Source organism: Triplophysa rosa, linkage group LG1 (assembly GCF_024868665.1).
Source record: "Triplophysa rosa linkage group LG1, Trosa_1v2, whole genome shotgun sequence".
NCBI classification, from domain to species: Eukaryota; Metazoa; Chordata; class Actinopteri; order Cypriniformes; family Nemacheilidae; genus Triplophysa; species Triplophysa rosa.
Window position 1 is genome coordinate 9,252,886 of NC_079890.1, and position 23,389 is coordinate 9,276,274.

Consider the following 23,389-nt stretch of genomic DNA (forward strand, 5'->3'; position numbering starts at 1 on the left):
GCAGCATCAGTTGTGCATCACGAGAAGACATGCTGTTACAGCTACTCCGATCAGAAGTAGAACCCAAGGAATACAAGGTAAGAAGTTTTTGTGCTGTTACATTTGATATGAACTTGAGGAAAATCAAAGTTCCAAAACAAATTCAAAGAGTTCAGTTGTTTAAAAAAACAATTTCTCTTTTAAGCTCCAGGATCTTTCTCAATTACTCTTGCTGAAGCATCTTTCTGAGTCAGTGGCTCCAGAGGAGAAAGATGTCCTTACAAGCATTGATGATCTTGATGTTCGTAATGAAGTGGTCCGTGAGCTTCCCCTCTCTCAGCGTGAACGAAAAGCGGGCTGCCGGAATTTTTACTGGAAGACCTTCACCTCTTGTTAGTTCCTTTGCCTTCACCCAGGGAACTTGAAGGGTCTACTTTAAATCTCTAGAATACAACCTTTGCAACGCCATAATTGTATAGGTATTTATATTCATGTTTTCGAGAAGTTTTTCTGTTACAATGTATTGTTGCCTTCTGTCATTAACAAAGCGGTAATATTAAATATTGTTTTGCTTCTCTGATACCGTTTGCATTTGCCAATTATAGCTCATTTTTTAGATTTACCCAAAACATTAGAAAGATTGAAACAGATAACCAGCATAATGATGAAACAGTGAGATATTCTAATGTATAGCTTAATGGTTTATTATTAATACTATATTATTATAGTATTTAATTTCTATTTGATTTCCAGTATTTTTCAGTCTATAACAATTATGCACTGTGTGCTTTATTTTAAGTTTGTGTTAAGGATGCTGGTTGCATTTTGAATTTAAATCTATAGAGCTGGTTTACAGAATTCTGTCTATTTTGTAACTTTAATAAAGTGCGTTCAGGGAAAAGCACAAAGTGTGATGAGTTCTATGGCATGTGATACATGAGCAGCACACAAAAACCTATTCAGTTAGTTTTTCTTTTTGCAATAGATCATAAATCATAAAAAGTGTCAGTAAAATAAGACAATACACATGACAAAATAATGGAAAAGTATATGGATTTATAAAATACTTTTTTCTTTTCCCCAAAATCTACATTCAAGCAAGAAAATGTGATTTCATTAAAAAAAAGCAATGAATTCAACAGGAAATGATGCTATTTGGCAAAAAAATCCATAGTGTGTGGAATATTACATAACAACATCAGACTTGCTGGATGCTCTGTAGCATTTTGACAAAATATATAAATCTAGCAAAGTGATTTTATCCATTTGTTTCTGTCAGGAAATTAATTTAGACACTATTTAGGAAAAAACACAGCATCCAAAAACAAAACAGTCCTCTGAACCATATTGTGCTTACAATTTCCAGATGTCATTTGAGCAAACAAGTCTGTAAATAAGTTGTTTTTAAACAATCATAAACCTTGTGACATTAAAGGAATAGTTTAATGTCACAAAATTAAAATTCCGTCAATTTATTCACTCTCATGTGATTCAAAACAAAATAACAGGGTTTGTCCATACAATGGAAGTTATTGGAAGCCAATTTTGTTTGGTTACCAACGGCTGTTAAAATGTTAAGAAATTTTTTGGGGGGGTAAACAAAAACCCTTAGTAGCAGATGTATGTTGAAAAAATAGAAAAAAATGACAAATAAAGACAGAGTATTTATGGGGAAAAAGACCAGTAATACATTTATGCAATTGTTCTGTACAAAAATACCATCAGATCTGTGGAATCTGGAAAAAGACATACATACATAACGCATTCTTTTTGTAAACGTCTTACTCTTAACATTTATCCTGTTAGTCATTAATGGACACACTTAGTAACAAAACTAAGACATTTGATTTAATAATCACATTTAGACTTATCTAGCAGCTGTAAAGTATTGTAATTATTTTAAACCACCCATTTTATTGATCCTACCAACATTAAGTCCCCTCAAAAGTACAAACTCTGCTGTCAAAGCACACGGCACCATTTCAGCTTCAAATTTACATCAACCTGTATATGATACCACAATTGTCAGTAGGGATGTAACGATTCACCGTGAGCCGGTTGAAAAACGGTTATAATGAGCGACGATTCAAATCGGTTGAGGCTTGAACTGAATCGCAATACATTTTTTGAACAGCAGGGGCCGCTATTTTCACTGCAAACCTAAACGTGGACATGCTGATATTTCTTAAATGCAAAAAAAATCCAAGAAAAGCTCAGACAGTATTAGTTTGTTTATATTAAAGAGACTTTTTCTATTATTAATTTGTTATAAAATTGCAGTTTAGTTTTGTTATTTGAAATAAAACATTATTTTATCATACAAAGAAACGTGAAGCATTTAAGAAATAATGCAAGGGAAGTTGTTCATTTCTAATTTGTTTCAACTCATTTTTTCAAAATAAATCGTGAATAAATCGCATCGTGAGATCAGAATCGTGAATCGCATCGTGAGCTGAGTGAATCGTTACATCCCTAATTGTCAGTGATCAATTGGAAAAAAATCTTTCAATAATCACAAACACTTTTGTGCTCAGCATTAAAAAGCTCAAAGTATGCGTTTTAAAAAGATTGAGAAAATAGAGAAAAAGTAGATTAGGGGTCTAAATGGAGACAATGTAAAGTGACAACTGCCAACAAGACAAGATCTCTACAGCATGAATAAATCTGTGCCAAACTGTTGAAACTGTGACATATTTCTATGTTTACCATGGGTGTTTTTTATGCAGCAAAATTAAAATGCTATAACAATGTTTTCAAAAGGTAGACATGTACCGTTCACATATCAACCCTGTTCAGAATACATTTTGTATAAACATGCATACACAAAGAGGATTATACACAATCAATATAACATTACATTTTATTAACCACCTGTTTTACTTTTAAAAAAGCCAACTTTCTAGTGAAACAAATATCACAAGAGCTATTAGTTGTTCTTAGCTCATCGCTACCCTGAATGGGAGGTCTTAATGTTTTTGTGTAATATATAGTGTTTAATTTTTCAAAAGAAAAAAATACCAGTTGGTGAATTTATAGATGGTGGTACATATATATATCTGATGAATAACTATTACAGAGAAAGGTTACAAAGAGATAGCACAGGTATATTAGCAGTCAGTGGAGATTTTAGCAGAGAGGTCTTGGATGCGACGAGCACTGCAGCTCTTGCACAAAATGTGGCCGTCCAGTGGATAGCAGCCTCTTCCCTCACCTTCTGAGGAAAGGAGAAGGCCACACTCCTGCAACCAAAAAAACAGTCACTGTCTTTTGGCAGTGTTTATTTGAACCAATTCATTTAGAATATGCTGATTTAAAAAAGAAAAACGCAGGGATTTTACATGATACCAATAGCTTACTAATAAATATGAAATGCATGACAGTCTTAAAATTCATACCTCACACACATAGCAGTTAACATGAAAACTGCGATCAAGTGCGACGATTCGCACAGTTTCCTCCTGCCCCGGCTCTGGCATTATGGGCTGGCTACATACTGAGCAGCGTGGGGCAAACTTCCTGTGTAAAAAAAGAACAAAAACGTACATTTAACAATAAAAATAATAACAGAAACTGCTAAAACTTTTTACGGGGTCTCAATGGGGGAGAATAAAACATACAAATCTGCTGTATTTGGTTACTTAACAAGAGAAAAGTGAATGAGTACCTGTGGAAGTCATCAATACAGTGGATTTGGGAGGTGGCATCCACAGTAAAAGGCACTCCATCCAGGCAACAGCCGCAAACCACACATGTGAAGCAGCGAGGGTGGTAAGCCTTTCCCATCGCCCTCAGGATCCGGTCTAGGATGGGCTCAGAACATTTCGAACAGCGCTCAAGTGTGCTCTGTGAATAGAGAAGTGGAACAAACGACACAAGAAATCTGTTTAAAATCTGTTGAGATGAGACTGAAGTATAACATTTAATGTAAAAAATACAATGATGCATGTTTACATAAATGGGCAATGTCCTATCATATGAATTACTATTATCGAAAAAAATCTAATGTGGTAATGGAGAATGGAATCTTTACATATAAAGCATTATAGAAACATTGAGAATGGTAAACAAAAGTGGGTAAGAATGCCACCTACAGGAGACAGTGAGAATATAACCAGACGACAAAAAGAGCACTCACTATATAGCAGCTCTCGCAGTAGCTCTTCTTGTCTAATGCATAGAAGGGCTGGCCTCTCAAACGGGCATGACAGGTGATACAGGTGAAACACTCGACGTGAAACACCTGCTCCATCGCAATACATCCGCTGCCGTCTCCCAGAACATTATCTCCACATCTAGCACACCTGCCTGAGAGAGAAAAATGAACAGAGAGTGAATGGAAAAGGGAGGTTTATGATCTGTGAGCCTCCTGTTTTACATGTCATGAATGCAAAAACAGCAAAACGCATCACTGAGAATGTAAAGTATTGAAGAATACCAAAATATTCTTCGGTAGGGGGATGATTCATGTCATACACCAACTTCTTAGTGAGTCGATCCAACTCTTCCTCAGGCTGGGGTGCTGACCCCTACATGGAACAACCATTATAAAAAAGATTAACACATACTGTACATATAACAAAAAAGATTATTGTTTCAAATTCACTGTTATAATTAAGGTAAAACACATCAATTTAGAAAACATCCTTGGCACCTCTGGTATAACCATGACACTGACAAACAATGACACAATTCTCACCTTGTTAGGCTGATATGCCACTTCATCTTGGCCCATCTTTATAGGTGGTCCCTGGCCAGCTCTCCCACCTAGAATATTTCCCGATCCCCCTTTATAGAGAGATGGATCTCCATGAGGTTCTTGGGCAGGAGGTGGTGGAGGTGGGTACCAACCCTGCCCCTGTGAATCAGGATAATGCGGGTGATCTTGCTGAACGGGACCAGAGACATGCTGACGGGGCGGCGGTGGGGTGTAGGCTTGCTCTGCCTGTCGCCCGCTCTGAGAATAAGTCACTGGCTGGGCAGTTTTAACCTGAACAGTAAAGCGTGGACCAGTCGGGGTGGATGCGGTAGTGTAAGAGGCAGGCACTGGTTGTGGATATGGCTTGTTAATAGCGGAGGAAGGAGGGGGGAAAGCATAATCTGGCTGAGGGGCAGAGGTGTAAGGTGGGGAGGGGTGGTACTGGCTCTGAAGTTGAGGCGGGTAGCCCATAGATGGCCTGCTTGGTGGTGGCGCCGCAGTCTGGCTGGGCGGGTTATAGCGGTCAACAGGGAGGTGCTTGCTATAAGGCACATTGTCATACAACTGTTGATGAAACAAAACAGATGAATTAAACAATATTTAGTACATAAAGTATACAAGGTACATAAGGTACAATATCATGTAATGTAAAAGAAAAAACAGTTTATCCGAAGTTGCGTACGAATGTTTAAAGTAGTAAAGACTGTACCTGTGTGCTTGAATGAGGGTTACTATCAAGGTCGGCCAACATGCAAGTAAGAGAGTCAATTTCCGCATCAATAGCAGAGATGTGTCTCTCTGATCCCCGATTCTGAACCATAAAATCAAAAATAAAGTGCATTAATGACTGCATGTAGGAACACTTTTGACCAAAATGATGTAAAGGTTTATGATATGACTGAAATAGTTCCTCTTTCCTAATTCATGCAAAAGTAGCTCTAAATAGTCATATATGCCATTCATACATTGATCCCTGAGAATGTAAACATTGTAGTGTTAGCAGAGCACTACTCTGAATGTTTTGGTATCACAACCAACAAAATAGACTCAATCAAAAGTGAGTTTGGGACAGAACTATCTCTTGTACTGAAAGAGTCAGTGATCATCAAACCTGTCCGAAACATTCACACTTTACAAGAGAGGTGTCCCAGACAAAAACATGGCTGAATCTACTTTTCTTAACACAAAGCATTGACAAATACATCAAAAACCTGCTTATGTTCAGAACAAATCTGCTTTAGTGAGATGACAGTAGACAAGACAATTGTGCATATCACTGACATGAAGCTCCTGGTTGGCCAGGTGGGGGCTCCACGTGTGGTGGTCCTCTTTGGGCCCCTGGCCTGGACTGTAGTATCGGTCGCCTGGGTGATAGACAGCAGACCCTGAGCGATCATCTTGATGCTGGTGCTGTATATTTCCTTTAGAGTACACAAGCACAAACAGTAATTTAGGCCTTCAAATTCAAAAACACAAAGTAACAAGCATATGAATAATAACTTTTTATATTTAATAATTTAACATAACACAGCGTAGGATAACTTTATTTATACCATGGTCTGTTTGAATACTGGATTCTGATTGGCTGGAAGGTGTGCATTAAAAGCCTTTAACACACGGGTAGCACCAGTCAGTTTGATTATATTTAAAATTAACTGACAAAATAACCGTCATTTTCACCTGTCTGATCTAAAATGACACTGTAAACATAAATAAAAGCTTTAACTTGGCAAATAACCATAGTATTTGCCTCCACTTCGTGTCGGGTGGTTCTTCGCCTCCACGTCGTGCATTAAAATCCTTTAATGCACGGCTAGCCGTGGATTATCGCTTACATATCGAACAGCTTACCTGAGGGTCCAGCAGCCATATACCTTACAGGCATACTGTTTCCTCCTGATCCTCCATTTTGGTCATACATGCTATATTTGGGCCTCTGGTCACCTTTTTTGGGTGGTCTGTAGATGGCAGGGCCAGTGTGTGACATTGGTGCTATGGCTCTTTCTGAGCTACACAGAGTTCGTGGAGGCAGCCAGCTGGGTCCAGACATGCCAACCTTCTATAAGAGCAAAATAATTGTGTAATTTATGTGTGATCATTTGACATCATATTTCATCGTTTAAATCATATTTACAACAATCGTGTTGAATCCGCAAAGAAATAAACATTGTGACATTATGAAATTATTACAAGAGTATTTGGTATTGGGCACGTGTAACATATGACACCTTGCATCACCAATAAGACAACCTAAAACACTAAAAGCAGTGCTGTCTATGCTGTATAAGCTGTAACCTCACAAAACAAGTTGAAGCTATGCTGGGTTTCCAGTAGCAACCCATGGTTTCCACGATAACAATAGTTGCTAAGTTAAAAAGCAGGAAAAGGCAGCAATTCTCCACCGAAAGGGGAATTCCAGTGTTCCTTAGTCAAATTGTGTGTCTCCCCTTCACACACACACAGACATTAAGACAATTCCCACAGGTGCACAACACTTGCATGTATTCCTTCAGCTCTAGAGTCTCCCATTAGTACAATAGCTATTGTCCCAAACATCTAGCTTTATCTACAGAACCTGTGCATGAAAATATGATAGAAAATGTTCTAGGACCATCTGGTCAGGCTCAAGAGACAATGTCCTGTGCACCCAAGCACTGAGGAGTGTTTGTTTTGACAAGCTTATGAAACACAGAAAATAAATCTTAAACCAATACAGAATGCTCACAAATTATGTACACGTGCTGCTGACATAAGGGATTATTCAGAAACGGTAGATAAAAACACAGTAGACCCTTAAAGCCCTAATCTGAAGTCTCATTTGTTTACTGGACTGGATCCAAACACAAGTAGTTTGCAACGAGAGAAATGCCCACACTTCTCCGTCCTACGTTGCGCCTTCAACCGTGTGTTCACACGCAAAGCCGGGGATTGTTGGGCCGACTTGTATGGCAAATGTGTTATCTTTAGACACCGACTAATCTACAACAATACATACTGCAGTAACGCGAGCTCTCGGCTACAACAGAGTTTCGCTACGACTAAAGTTACATCCTCTGATAAAATCCCTCTACCCTACACTTCCTGGAAGATCCGTGCGACAACAGCAATTTATCTGCGGCAATCTGTGTGCTGTGTTCGAGTTATTGAAACAGTAGTAACGTTACATTAACGATTTCCCGTACCTCTTCAAAATGCTGCAGACTCTAAGTCTAGCGTGCATCTGCCTCGTCTCGCGTCATTTTCATCTGAAAAAGAAATCAACTCATGAAATCAACTGTAGTGAGCGCGTGTCTGTTATCTGCGCACGCAGATTCCTTTCACGCACTGTATTAAATGTACCATGTACTTAACACCCAGTGTGATTCATGCAATCTATTTAGCGTTAAACATTAAAAATCACCCGGGCCGGGGCAGTACATACAGTTAAACCTTACTAAACATTACAAGCATACAATGAGTTATCTAAATCGATACTGTCTGTGCGTAATACATGCACATAATAATCCGTTTACATGTGTTTGTTTGTTTGTTAGACAATGCTAACAACGCGAACGCAAGTCGCCTCGACGATCTTTCTTTAAAAAGTAACACTATTACATGTTACGAGTAAATCTCATCTGTTCACTGTGCCCGCTATGGTTAAGTTTAACCCAAATATACTTGTGAACTACTTTTAGGCTTTCTGTCGGTTATATTTTAGTAACCTACTTTTCCGCGAGAATCCGGCAGCGTCTGACACAGGCCTGTAGTCTAAAGGTGTGACGTCAGACCGCTGTGTGTGTCCCATACTGGAATGACATACTGTACGTGCCAATCCTAAACAGAGAGAGAGAGAAATTCACATGTTTTTTTCTGTAATGTAACTAGCCTACATAGTATTCAAAACTTTAACCGCAATATGTCACCTAGTCTGCATGGCCACTATGGAGAAATATAAGATAAATGGGGAAATGTGATTCTCACAATACTAAAGATGTGCTCTTTCCTGCTTTAAAAGTATCCATCCTGTTCTCTACAGGCCAGCACCTGCAACACCCTTTGCTCTCTTTCAGACGAACGTCTTGAGCCCATTCCCCCAATTTTACAAGGTACAAAGTCACATTTATTTTATAATTTATAATTTATAATTTTAGAATTGGTGCTATAAAACTAGGTTTCAAGCTTTACCAGTCGTGCAAAGACCAGCACAGACTTTAAGAAATAATTAAAGACACATTTTTCCTGAGCAGCACCATTCTTAACCAACTAAGATAAATGAACATACAATTATGTAATCATTTTGTTAAAATTATTGTTTTTGCAGCCATCCCATTTTGGGGTTAAAGACTTCCATTAGGACTTACAATTTTATGAAAGGTTATTTGACTTTTGGTTGTCTGTAGTTTTTTCTTAATATGAAATAATTTTTAATACTTTTATAAACAAACAAACTGTGCCTTCGTGTTAAAGGGTAAGTTCACCCAAAAATGGGGCAGTTGTGGCCTAATGGTTAGAGAGTCGGACTTGTGACCAGAAGGTTGCCGGTTCGATTCCCAGGGCCGGCGGGTAACAACTGAGGTGCCCTTGAGCAAGGCACCTTACCCCTACTTGCTCCCCGGGCGCTGCAGTGATAGCTGCCCACTGCTCCGGGGGTACGTGTGTTCACTACTCTCTGGGTTAAATGCAGAGGTCACATTTCGTTGCCTTGTACCTTCGTACATGTGCAATGACAATAAATTGAATCTCTAATCTAAATGCACATTCTTTCATCATTTACTCACTCTTATGAAATTTCAAACCTGTATGACTTTGTTCTGCAGAATGCAGAAGATATTTTGAAGAATGTTGGTAACCAAACAACACTGGACCCTATTGACTTTCATTGTATGGATACAAAACTACATTTTGAGACATTTCTCAAAATATCTTCTCTTCCACAGAAACAAGACTAATATAATAAATATGACAGGATTTTTATTGTTGGAAGTGTAATATGCTATAGCGTGGATTTCAGTGTTATTCATTCTTGAAGATTTTAATTTCCAGATTAAAATGTAAATTTTATTACAAACAATTAGTTAAAAGGACTTTTTTGTATATGTTTGCTTGCAGACAGGAGTATTAATAGGGTATTGTTTGTAAGGATTTGTCCTAGATCTATTGAAGATCATTTTTAATGTTGCTTTAGAATCTATGAATAGCCATGTGCTGGTTATAAAAAGCGGTAACTCATGACCTGAAATATCTTCCACATTTTTAGCTGCAGACAATTCAGCAAACATCTTGATTATTTGGCTGTTAAGTCATTTAATGATCCTGGCACAGTGTTGTTTGATAGAAACATTGTTTTCTATATAAAGAACACGTACACTTGAGCTTTATTGGGTTAAAATAAAGGTCATTGTTTATTTTTATTTTTCATTAAACAAGATTTATCCAACACCTCATCATGCAGAATCTATAAGTCTGTGAGATCTTAACTATCCCCATCAGCAGCACACATACACAAGCACACACAAACACATAAAATACATGATATTGCATATAACTCACCCCAAACCTGTGATCCTTTTCAGTGCATCCTAATTTTCTTCATTGTCCATTTTTGTTCCCACCCCCTGCCACCTTCCTCAAGAGGACAAACACCCATTCCCCCCAACCTCCCCCACAAACAATACACTCCACACCGGATGACCACAAAGCATGTCCTTATATGTCCACATAGCTCAGATTCAGCAGGAAGGCAGTTTATTAATCCACATCATTGTTTGCAGCCATCTCAGTGTTAGTGCTGTTTTGCCAAAATTTTAGCATTAATGGTTTCTAAAATAATAATTTGAATGTTCGCAAACTTTTTTTTTGCAAATGTACCAAACCATTTTTATATTCTATTTAACTTTGAACAACAACAATTTTCCACATTTCCACAATTTCTTAATTCATGCTTTAAAAAACAACATGATTCACATTTACCAGCATTATCAGAGTCACAGAATACAGACCCACAGAACACAGTCATTTGTGCCCTCAGGTCACACTGCAGAGGCATGCAGCACTAAGGGTCCGATCTGAATAACGGAGCTGCTGCCAGTCTGACAGACTGTATGGTTTCCGTTAATTGGCCGAGCTCGTTTAGTAATGGTCTCACTTTTCCTTGCCGCCCCCTCTATTCCGTTGCTCGCACAATGCCTGGAAGTCGCCTAGACCCACATCTCCCTCTCTGTTTTTTCTTCTGTTGTTTTTCTCTCTCTCTCTTTTCCCTCGCACCAAAGAAACAATTGATTTAGCCGCCATCAAAACAAATAGGAGCGCAAGGACACACACGGACTGAACACCCCAGTCCAAAAGATGCTTCCGACTCACATTATCATACAGGGTGGGTTGCACCAACAAAGGATTAAGTAAACAAAGTTTAGCGCTAATCTGGGGTTTGTTGCTCCTAGTTTTAATTTAATTCAAATTGCGTTGCACCACTTAATTTTAAACAGAGATTAACAAATCGTGTATTAAAACTTTAACCTGTATTTAAACCGTCATATGCGATTCATTTTGTCCGCCATGATGGATTTTCCGGTGTAATTAAACAGCAACAGTGTTGCACTGTCATGTAAAAAGGAAATAAACAGCTCGTGCAAGGAAAAATAAATGTAATTTTGCTATTTAAAACCTCAACTCTGGATAATTCGTTGATCAGTCTGATCATCCATAAACATATTTCACAAGCCTTGAGCGCCATGACAGTGTACGGATATGACAGTTGAGCCGCATAATTATCCTGCAGCTCGCGACTGGAGCAGACAATATGAGAAAAGAGCGCTGTACGGGAACGACGAGCGGGTGAACCTCTGCCGTAGACGCCGCCGCGAACAGCCCCGGTAGGCGATTGTGTTTCCGGGGGTCGTACTCGGTCGTGTTCTGGGGCTGTTTAAGGGTACGATCACACAGAACGCGCTTTTCATGTTCGAAAACGCGAGGCGCGCTGCACTGCTCTTTTGATTGACTCTTTGAAAAGAGAAGCGCGCAGCGTTTTTTTTTTAATGTTGCTAGGTAACCATCAAAACAGCTGTCCTGTCAGTCAAGGATTATAGCGCGATCGCTCTATAGTTGCTGTTAACTGTCATATTATCAGAAACTTTAAAAAGGTACAAGCAGAGGGCGTTTGCTCGGACCTTTCTCGGTTAACCCGTGTCAGCCAGCACAAGTTTCTCCTTCATCATTGCAGTCTCCGGACGTTTCAATCAACTGTAAAGTTCCGTCACCGTATCGGAAGGCCCGCCTCTCCACTCATTCGATTGGACAATGGAAAAAGCACACATGACGTGAAGCGCTTTTCTGCTCAGAGTTGAGTTTTTTTCAACTTCTGGCGCTCAGAGCGCTCCGCCTAAAACGCGAGGCGCTGCAGGCGGCAGAAACGCGAGGCGCCCGGCGCGCATAAGCAGCGCGCAAAACGCTCCCTGCCAACTGAAAACAATTCAAAAGAGGCGCGTCTCACAGCAAAAGGCGCGTTCTGTCTGATCAGGCCCTTAGGGTACGATCAGACAGAACGCGCTTTTCATGTTCGAAAACGCGAGGCGCGCCGCGCTGCTCTTTGGTGACTCTTTGAAAAGAGCAGCGCGCAGCGTGTTTTTGTATGTTGCTAGGTAACCCGAAACAGCCACAACAAGCTTCTCCTCCATGTCTCCAGGCGTTCCAAGCATTGCGACAAGGGAAGCCCCGCCTCTCCACTCATCCGATTGGACAATGGAAAAAAGCGCACATGACGTCAAGCGCTTTTCTGCTCAGAGTTGAGTTTTTTTCAACTTCTGGCGCTCAGAGCGCTCCGCCTACAACGCGAGGCGCAGCAAGCGGCAGAAACGCGAGGCGCCCGGCGCGCATAAGCAGCGCGCAAAACGCTCCCTGCCAACTGAAAACAATTCAAAAGAGGCGCATCTCACAGCAAAAGGCGCGTTCTGTCTGATCAGGCCCTTAGGGTACGATCAGACAGAACGCGCTTTTCATGTTCGAAAACGCGAGGCGCGCCGCGCTGCTCTTTGGTAACTCTTTGAAAAGAGCAGCGTGCAGCGTTTTTTTGTATGTTGCTAGGTAACCAGAAACAGCCACAAGTTTCTCCTCCATGTCTCCAGGCGTTCCAAGCATTGCGACAAGGGAAGCCCCGCCTCTCCACTCATCCGATTGGACAATGGAAAAAAGCGCACATGACGTCAAGCGCTTTTCTGCTCAGAGTTGAGTTTTTTTCAACTTCTGGCGCTCAGAGCGCTCCGCCTTAAAACGCGAGGCGCCCGGCGCGCATAAACAGCGCGCAAAACGCTCCCTGCCAACTGAGAACAATTCAAAAGAGGCGCGTCTCACAGCAAAAGACGCGTTCTGTCTGATCAGACCCTAACCCCTAGTTCACACTGCACGCGTGAGCAGAGCGAGAGCAGCGCCGTCAGTGTAACTACATCATCACTGCACCTGCAGATTCGCGAGGGTATTCACACAGGAAGCGTTTGTATAGCGTGACCGCAGCTGCATCGAATGTGCAAGGTAAGCAAGCCAACCACATAGCATACATTCGTTAAATAAGTTTAAACATTTGTAAACGTGATACTCTTAAAATTCTGTTATCAAGGGTACAAGACCCACGTATATTGGTAAACAATATGGTCAAACAAAACAGATCGCCATTATATAATTTTCTTACCATCTGCACAAATAGCAGAAGCTATTTAAACCCAGGCTTTTTCCTTTGAATATATGTCTTTGTAATTACTACAAGGATCATAAAGCATTTTGTGCTTCTCAATCTCAACGATCAGCCTTGTGTCGTCCATTGTGGTACAAGAATGAGGCATGACACGATCACCTTTTATCACATCGAAAAGCTGGCCACAAACTCAGGTTTAATTGGGTACTGCTAGAGCCGCTTTCTGGCTAGTTAACTGACGTGATTTTATAAACCATGCTTCCACCCAAACGGAATAATTAAAAACAAATGAAGGGGTACATCAAATATAATTGTTTTTTTTTAACATACTCCTAGTCTTGCAAAAAAAACACAACAGGCTTGCTTATTCTGTGCATTCTGAGCATTTTTATTGTGCAACAATTTATATTTGTACATCTAAAGTGTGCTGTCACTTTAACTGAGCTTGAGCTGCGCAGCAAAAATAGACTCGGAGCCGAAACCATCGCATCAGTGCTGCTCACGAGACGCTCCTGCTTGACGCTGACGCGCTGCTCCTGCTCCCGGTATGAAAGCACTCATTTGATAACATGCACGCCGAAAAAAATACGCGCTGCTCTCGCTCTGCTCACGCTTGCAGTGTGAACTAGGGGTGAACTAGGGGTTAGGCAGCACGCCGGCTGAGGTGCGCCTGTTCGGGATCGGACCGGACCACAATTTAGACAGTGCGCCCACAATACTGGTGTCCCTGGTCACTGCTGCTGCTAAACTAACTACTCTTCTCATGATGTCTGTCTGTTCCCGTTTAATCACAGACGTTGTGCTTGTAAGCAGGGCATCTTGAACTTGACGCTTCACAGCCGGCCACCCAGTTTATCAAACCACCGTGCCCTCACTCGTGCTGAGGTGTTTTATTTATTTCTATTTTTATTTGCAATAAACACATCACTCAAGCATGACATGACGCTTATGTGTCTGTTTCTGATCATTTCCCCGCACATTTTATTATAAATGTGTTTTTTTATTTATTTAAACCTCCTCAGTAGCTGGTTTAAAATTAATCTCTAACAGAGAGATAAATCAGAGTTTAAAATAATGGAGCAACAGAATTAAAATTAATCTAGATTTACTGCAAAGTTAAAACCTAAAGGTTTAAATATAAACCTGATTATTTTTAAACAAGGTTTACAGTTTGGTGCAACGGAATTATTAAATAAACCTTGATTTAATCCTTATCCTTGTTGGTGCAACCCACCCACAGTGCACGTTTAACCACAAACAAAGGATGAATTTTGTAATTGCATAATGACTTCTTAAAGCTCAATGCTTATTTGCTGTTATATTATAGCTATTATTATTATTTGTGGTTAAAAATAATTAAGTTTTACTCTATTTCATTTTAATTATATGTGGATAACATTTGATTGAATTTGAGTGATTAAAATGTTTAGATATGCAGATAACAATAAAAGTGTATTTAGGCATTTGTTAACCAAATCTTTTAAATAAATCAAAATCTTGTCCAAACTCCAGGCATGACAAAAAAAAATACTCCATCTGCACTGCCTATTTTTCTGTAAGTAAAAAGCTTGTTCAGCATTATTAGCTTTTTTATGTTTGCAAGTATAGCCAGGTTAAAATGTCTATGTCTGACATAATGTTGTTAATAATTATAAGGGATAAGACAGTTTGTATCAATCCCATCATCTGCATTTGATGGCAAAATACAGGGTTAACACACTGTAAAAACCAGAAGGTGAGTTTTCCCTACAAGCCCTCCTTGTGAACCATGAGAGAAGAAGATGAGGTAACTTTCCGCTTGTTTTTAAGATATTGGAGACCTACATGGGCCCCCATATCCACTGTCTCATTCTCCGGCCTGCTTTATTGACGGATGTCCTGAGCAGGCGTTTCATCCCTGTCTTTGGCTGTGTATGTGTGTGTGCATAATTGTGTGTGTCTCACAGGAAGCCTTAGGAGGGGGCAGGCTGTGGAGCGGAGGGGGCGTTCCATGGTTCCTGCACATCTGCGAGCTGCATTTCTCTAGGTGTTGCTCTGTTGTTTTCGAACGGGTGAGAGGGGTATCACCCATATCACTTTTTTAAAAACTCCCCTATTTCCTTCCTCTCATTGCCCATAACAAGCTTCCAGAAGTACACACACTCCTGTGACAGGAAGCCAGACAGAGGTTTCCGGCAACCCCTGACAGAGGCAGCCAGGCGGGTGAGGCCTAATTTGGTCGTACCTGCTGACCCGGCTGCATTTGACCAGTTGCTTATCTTAAGTCTGAACTAAGGCCGTGTCCTTTGCCTTTTCTCTGCAATCTGTTTCCGTGCAATCTGGTTCAATATGTCTATTTTACAATGATTGGAACTAACTCTCTAGATTCATATGAGTTGCCATACTTTGATTACTTACAGTATGTGTGGTCAATGAAGTGTAGTAGACTGAGGTACAGTGGCTTGCAAAAGTATTCATCCCCCTTCATTTTATTCACATTTTGTTATGCTGCTGCCTTATCTTAAACTACTTTAAATGATTATTTTTTTACATTAATCTACACTCCATGCACAATAATGACAAAACAAAAAACTGATTTTTGACAGCTTTGCAAATTTATTAAAAATAAAAAACAAAAATAAGTACATTGCATAAGTATTCATACCCTTTTCTGGGACACTTGAAATTTAGCTCAGAAGCATTAGTTTTGCTTGTTGATGTTTATACACTTCAAGTGGAGTTAATCTGTGCCAAATTCAATTGAATAAGTATGATTTGGAGTTCACATACCTCTCTATAAAGGGTGCAACAGCTGAAAATGCATATCAAAGTAAAAACCAAGACATGAGGTCAAAAGAACTGCCAGTAGAGCTTTGAGACAGGATTGAATCAAGGCACAGATCTGGGGAAGACTTCTGAAAAAAAATCTGCTGTATTGAAGGTTCACAGAAGCATGTAGCCTCCATTTATCCTCAATGAAAGAGGTTTGGAACCACCAGATCTCTTACTTGAGCTGACCTCCTGTCCAAACTGAGCCATCGATGGAGAAGGGTCTTGGTTAGAGCGGTGACCAAGAAGCTGATGATTACTCTGGTTGAGCTCCATGATCACATATGGAGATGGGAGAAACTTACAGAAGGACAAACATCACTGCAACACTCCACCAATCTGGGCTTTATGGCTTAGTGGCCAGACTCAAGCCTTTGCTCAGTGAAGACACATGGAAACTTGAAATATGCAAAAACATACTTCAACGAAGTCAGAAACAAGATATTCTGGTCTGATGAATCTCAGATTCATGCATCATGTCTGGAGAAAAACGAGCACTGCTCAACACCTGTACAATGCCGTCTTAACAGTAAAGTGTATTAAAGTGTATTAATTCAAATCTTTAACCAACAGGTTACTTTATTCTATAGTTAAGCTGTTCTAATGTTGTTTACTTAGTCAAGGTTTGGTTTTAATATACAAAAGCATTTTGGGTCATTATAGTGTTCAAATCTTATATATATTTAGTCACAGGTTATACTCATTAAAAGATAAGATTGTCAAAAGATTTGTATGGCAGCTCAGAATAAGCATTTCAGATTAAAGTTTATGTATTTGCACAAACTTCCTCTCAGACAATTTCCACGGTCCTGGACATACGCTGGGTCAAGCAAGTTTGCTTTGGTTAGTTGAACTCCTGAACAGTGTTGATAGGACTTCTGACTCTCTGACAATGCACATAAGCCCACGCAATCCAACACGCAGCTACACATCAAGTATACACTCTAACACGCAATCATACATTCCCTGAATTCCTCTCATCCACACAAAGATACAAGAGGACACAAAAACACGCATCAAGCACGCTACCTAATTTCCTGTCATCAATGAAGAAAGACTGAACACAAAGGGCTTTAATACACGACTATAAATACAGAAAGACAGGGGCCTGGAGCCCTTTCCCGCTGAGTTTCCACCGCGTGGGCAGTGTATAAAAGGGGGGTTTTAGTAGGTTTTTTTACACTGATCAGAGACTATTCTTTCTCAACCATTCTTCCGACTTCAATCATTACAAGAAACATCAGAAAACTGACCCTAGATCAGTGTAAAAAGACAGCTTCTACTAACACAGGAAATAAACACCGGGCTGAATGGGACTTCCTGCACAGCGTTATAAAGGATACGCTGTCTTAGGTCAGACTGGTCAGTTTTTCAGAGACGCGGGTGAGTGAGAAAGGCTGGACCTTGTAAGATCAGAAGAACGGGCGAGCTGTAAGGACAGAGTGGCGCGTGTTCTCGTCCCTGCTGGTCGGGGTGAGTTATTTCTTAAATAAGGTATACCAGTTTTATTGGCATTTTTAGACAAAGTTTAGATTTACATTCTTAGACTTCATTTATCAATATTTGTTATTAGGTAAGGAAATATGGTTTATCTTTAATTATTTTACCAAAACTAAATGCAAGATGTGTATACATTAATGCACATTTTTTCAGTTTTTATATTAAAAACGTTTTATTCACTATTTTTCCATCTTTGTGCAATAACCTTATTCTGTCATAGGTTGCATGTATTTTTTTTAGTTTAGTAACACTTGGGATATTTTTACACAGCTAATGCATGTCGGTTAAAATGAGTCTGTCTCTTTTGATGACAGGTACGAGTAGGGAGCTGGTCTCCCCAAACAGATGCTTCTGAGTCTTATTTTGTCACTTTAACCACTACAGACAGGTAAACAAGCTTTCCAGATATACTGTCTAATGTCTATAGATCTACCATACACCCCCTGTATTGTGTTTACTGTATATTGCATAAACATCTGTAGGTAACATAACTAAAATGATGAATCTGATATGTGCATCCTTTATTCATTAGTGAAATAAATGCAGATGGAGGAAGAACATCAAAAGCTCTCAGGGCATGCTGCAGACACCCATGTGATGAAGATGGAGGGCTATATTAAAGAGTTCACACGCCACTCCAATGATGTATTGTTGAACTTAAATGAACTGCGACATCGGGATATTCTGACAGATGCCACACTGTTAGTGGGCACCACCAAACTGCGCGCCCACTGCGCCGTGCTCATCGCATGCAGGTTGGTCAAGAGGGAGTGTCACTCACTTTCTTGTCCCCAACCCCTATCTCTTATTCTTTCCTGACTCCATCCCTTTTCCTGTTTCCTGACTTCTTTGTTTAAAGACAGTTATCCACTGATGCATCAACAACACCTTTTTTTAGTTTTATAAACCCACATGGGACACATGAATGTTGTAACACATCCAAATTTTTTATTTAATTTTAGTCTTTTCTTCTGTCAGATTTTGCACTCTAACATGGTAAAGATTTTTCCAAAAAGAGGTTTTGTTAAATGTACAGTATCTTTTTAGAACTCAAAATCCCAAAACGCATGATGTTAGAAATGTCAATTTCATGGGTTGCATGTCTCCATCTTCTGCACCAGTGGATTCTTCTACACAATCTTCTCTCGTCGAGTAAATGGTGCTTGTGGTGAGCGTGGTCTCTCTCTTACCCTTCTGGAGGGGCTGGACGCGGGCAGCGTGTCCCTGCTGCTGGACTTCATGTACACCTCCCGCCTCCCTCTCACACCTGGTACTGTCTCTGGAGTGCTCGCCGCTGCCACCTACCTGCAGATGGAGCATGTTGCAGACACCTGTCGAACATTTATTCAGCACAGGTAAGACTGAAGATCAAGGAAGAGATGGTAGCAAAAACTAAATATTGAAAATGGTGTTGAGTGAAAAAGGCTGACATTGTGTGTATGTGTGTGTGTGCGTGTGTAGTCTGAGAGTTTCTGTGAGTCCCTCTTTAATGGAACCAACCTCTAGAGCGCCCTTCGGTGGCAGGTCACCACCTGCTCATCCCACCATCTTCTCCTCCCCCTCCAGGCCTACAGCAGACGCAGAAGATCCCATACCAGACCGAGCCAGGTAAATGGAGACAGAGTTTTATGAGTTTTTGTGTGCATTTTACATGAATTAAATCTCTTAGAATCCCATAAAAAAACTAACTTACTGCTGTATTTGCAGGGTGCCCGAAGAAAGAACCTCATTGGATTCAGGAACTTTGGGCCCCATGTATCAGACTCTGAAATCAGAGGAACTTGAGTCTTCACCTTCAACTCCCCCCAACCTGTTCCCAGACAGTCCATCTCCTTCCACTGGTCATCCCAACTCACCGGCTGAATCCAGCAGCTGCAATCTGTCTCCCCAACTTAAGGTATGCATGTCTGTAATCATATGACCATATTTGAGTCCTGAATCATTTGAAACGTATATTTTATATATAATTGTTATACTTTATCCAACAGAAGCGAACTGATTCTAAGTCCACTCCTGATCCAAAAGCCTGTAACTGGAAGAAGTATAAGTATATTGTCCTCAACCCTCTGTGTGCCACACCTATAAAGGAGGAAGGGCCTGAACAGGATCATCAAGGACAAAGCCAATCATCTTTTGGGGGTGATAAGATGAAAATCTCATCTAAGACGGCCAATGATGTGTGGACAGGGGAGGAACCTGGGCTGAATAATAGGTGTGTGTGTGTTTACAACACACATTTTAGTTTTACATTTGCACTTTTGATGAAATTACAGATGATTGGTAAAACCTGCATAGTGATATTATAGAAGTGATCCTGTGCAGTTAAAAAGGCAATGCATATACATTTTTTTATTTCCAGGAAATGCCCATCTTATCCATATACCGCATCACAGCCAAAAGTATCTTTTACTCCCCATTATGCTGTTGAAGGCAATTTTCAACCCCTGACTCTTTCAGTCACGGAGGACAAAGGTCAGTGAAGCATCTTACATTTATTATGAATACTGTAGATGTGTTCATGAAAATCCACAGACATAATGGTTTCCACACTTTCTTTTTTTTGTAGGTCTCTGTAGTCCTTTTATCTGCACCCCAGTATTGGAAATAGCCAATCATGGTATCAATCAAAGTCATTTGTTGGACCAACATCCAATCAAATTCGAGAACTTTTCTACACCGCTCTCTTACTCTGGAAATCAAGGCAGCACAAAACAGTCATGTAAAGGTAAGGTTGTTTTTCATGCCTCAACAGATATTGTTGGATAAGCAACAACAGCCACCTAGTGGTTCTGACCTCTTTAGTTTAGTTTAGTCACGTGTAAATGTGTCTTTGGCTTCATCACACGAATACATTCAATTTCATCACACAAAACACATACAATATTTTATGTCTTTCTATAGCAGACAAGCCGTACTGCTGTAATGTGTGTGGGGCACAATTTAACCGGCCGGCTAATCTAAAGACTCACTCCCGCATCCACTCTGGCGAGAAGCCATACCGTTGTGACACATGTGGAGCCAGATTTGTCCAGGTACAGCTGCACAATATTACAAATACTATTTCCTTTAATGTTAAATAAATTCTTCAAATACGTCACAATTCATCACAAGTTCACTTAATAATACAATGTTTGCTTTGAGGTCGCACATTGTAATTCTGTGGCTGTGTGTGTAGGTTGCTCACCTGCGTGCCCACGTCCTGATCCATACTGGGGAAAAGCCATATCCATGTAACACCTGTGGAACACGTTTCCGCCACCTTCAGACGCTGAAGAGCCACCAGCGTATTCACACTGGAGAGAAACCTTACAGCGTGAGTTATAATCTTACACTCTATGGGCCCTGTTGTACACCCGGCGCAAGGCGGAGCGCAAGTGTTTTTGCTAGTTTCCGCCCGACGCAGTTCTCATTTTCCCGTCCTGCGCCGCGTTGTTTAAATAGCAAATGCATTTGCGCTCATTTGTGCGCCCATGGGCGTGTTGGTTTAAAAAAGGTGTGCTCAGGCGCATTGTTGGAGCGTTGCTATTTTGAGGAACTGAAAATAGACTGCGCCATAGACCAACTCAAACCCGGTCTAAAGTCAATGGCGCCTATAGGCGGGTGCACAGCGCTCGTACATTCTGATTATTACACACAGAGGGACGCACAGCAGCACACAATAATGCCAAATATTACAAATAAATGGATTACAATGTAAAATATTATTATTGTGGACATAAAGATAAAAATCCAGCTTCTCCTGTAGACGGTCTGCTTGCGCGCTTTAACTTATCGCGCCAGCAGACGCGTTTCCTTTTTGGAGAAGTGTCTGCTCTTCCGTCTTTCGCCGTGTAAATAGCGAATCCGCCATGGCGCGAGCGCAACTGGCTCTTAAAGGGAATGGGAGATGAGACTCTGATTGGTTTACTGTATGTTTGGCCCACAAAACACCCATTACTCATTAAGAGAATCGGGACAACCCGTTTAGACCATGCGCCTGGGCGCGCCGACCGTTTTCCCATCGTTAAATTAGCAAAAGTGGATTCGGACACGCCCTGAGTGCACCTGCGCCGTGCGCTTTAAACCATGCGCTTAGATCGTGAAAATAGGGCCCTATATCACTACAACAGACACCAATATTCATTTGTCAATGTTTTGGACTGTGCGCATTTCCGAAAATACGTATATATATACTGTGTGCTCAATGTACAGTTGAAATGTTTAAAATATCACTTTCTGCTCTTTAAAATTTCTCTCTTTCACAGTGTGAGAAATGTCTCCTGTACTTCCGTCATAAGAGCCAGTTGAGGCTTCACCTGAGACAGAAACATGGCGCGATTACCAACACCAAGGTCCGTTACAAGGTTCTGGCCGACCCATACCAACATGGATCCACCTTACTACAATCATGCTAAGGGGATCAAAATTATATTTACAATTAAATTTGCTAATAGGCCAAAAAAGAAACCAAACGGATGAGGATTGATGGACCTATCATACAGTATTTAAATAATTTTAAGAGGTGGAGTACTGCATTCAAGGAGAGCATTATAATAAATATACTAATGAACATACAGGTCCCACGAGAATGTAGTACTCCTGCACTAGATGTGCTGACTGTTAAAATATTATTTATTTAGCTTAGCTGAAATTCTAACACTGAAAAGGATTCTTCAAATATTAAGTATCAGGTTGAAGATACCTGTTAGTTGTAGTAATTGTGCTGTTATAATGTTATAGATGGTTTGTGGGAGAGTGTGAAGAAGTAGGAGTTCAGACAGGAGATATGAGAGCTTAATCAAGGGTGAAATGATTGGATATGAAATTCAACATATGAATGATTATGAAAGAAAGATGAATAAGGCAAGTGTACAGAAGGAATTAAGCATGTTCAGAAGAGATAAAGAATATTTTAATGCAGTAAATATCTATTTATTATAAAATGTTTATATTTTATTTGTCCAGAAAATGTCATTGTTTTGTTAATTAATCTGTTATGGCATTTTCACTATTGAATATAACAAAACAATGAGAGTGGGGCAATGGCAAGTTAATTATAACCTCTAAGTTGCTTATTTACTACCAGTTATTCAGTGTCTTAATGTAGTCATTTGAATGGCCTGGAGCGTGTTTGCTTTTAAGTAACAAGAAGATAATAATGTTGTTGTTTAAGATGCCACGTTGTAATGTTTGTTGTGTATAATAGTTAATAGTCCAAGCAGGTTGAGGACTCACTAACCAAACAAAGATACATGTAAAGAGTGAAGATGAGGATAATAATATGGACAATATTTTGTTACACTCTTTTGCTGGACAAAGACCAATTTTATACAAATTAAAGTTAAATTAATTGTCTTGATTGGATATACAGAATCATTATTGTGTGTGTGTGCGTTTTCCCTATATCATGGCTATTCAAGGCAGTTGTAATGATTTAACTGTACATAAAAGTTAAACTGCACATTACAATAGGGCTGTCACGATTATTAAATAATCGTCTCATCGCGATTGTTTGACCTCATCGCGATGGTTTCAGATCATCGCAATTATTGCACATCTCTATAGAAGACACCAGGGGGAGCTGTAGTGCATCTGCATAGTGCATATTTTAGTGTATATATTGTTACTAAAGCATGGTAATACTTGTAAAATGTACCACCACAACACAATCACTTAAAAAAAAAAAAAAACATATACAAATGCAGTACAATTTAATATTTAAGCAAATCTCAGTGTGAAAACCAGTCTACCAAAATTTCATT

General features: G+C 40.0%; 2 protein-coding genes across 3 annotated transcripts; one reads left to right on the forward strand and one right to left on the reverse strand.

Moving 5' to 3' along the window:
* Positions 1-1,015: 1,015 nt before the first annotated feature.
* Positions 1,016-8,487, reverse strand: trip6 (thyroid hormone receptor interactor 6). The gene is made up of 11 exons (XM_057339187.1): positions 8,384-8,487; positions 7,858-7,920; positions 6,527-6,734; positions 5,957-6,096; positions 5,385-5,486; positions 4,676-5,239; positions 4,415-4,505; positions 4,115-4,284; positions 3,644-3,822; positions 3,375-3,495; positions 1,016-3,218 (listed from the first exon to the last, which is right to left on the reverse strand). Exons 3-11 carry the CDS (start codon positions 6,723-6,725, stop codon positions 3,087-3,089), a joined length of 1,698 nt encoding a protein of 565 aa, XP_057195170.1. The 5' UTR covers positions 6,726-6,734; positions 7,858-7,920; positions 8,384-8,487; the 3' UTR covers positions 1,016-3,086.
* A 3,920-nt stretch (positions 8,488-12,407) lies between these two features.
* On the forward strand, positions 12,408-22,977 carry bcl6b (BCL6B transcription repressor). Of its 2 annotated transcripts, none has more exons than XM_057347122.1 (12): positions 12,408-17,621; positions 17,963-18,036; positions 18,181-18,403; positions 18,770-19,003; positions 19,110-19,256; positions 19,356-19,545; positions 19,637-19,860; positions 20,008-20,120; positions 20,215-20,373; positions 20,553-20,680; positions 20,824-20,961; positions 21,893-22,977. In XM_057347122.1, the coding sequence occupies exons 3-12, from the start codon at positions 18,189-18,191 to the stop codon at positions 22,040-22,042; spliced, it is 1,698 nt and encodes a 565-aa protein (XP_057203105.1). In that variant the 5' UTR covers positions 12,408-17,621; positions 17,963-18,036; positions 18,181-18,188; the 3' UTR covers positions 22,043-22,977. The 2 variants fall into 2 exon arrangements, with proteins under 2 accessions (XP_057203105.1, XP_057203097.1); XM_057347114.1 differs by having other exon boundaries at positions 14,693-17,621; positions 20,550-20,680.
* The last annotated feature ends 412 nt before the right edge of the window (positions 22,978-23,389 follow it).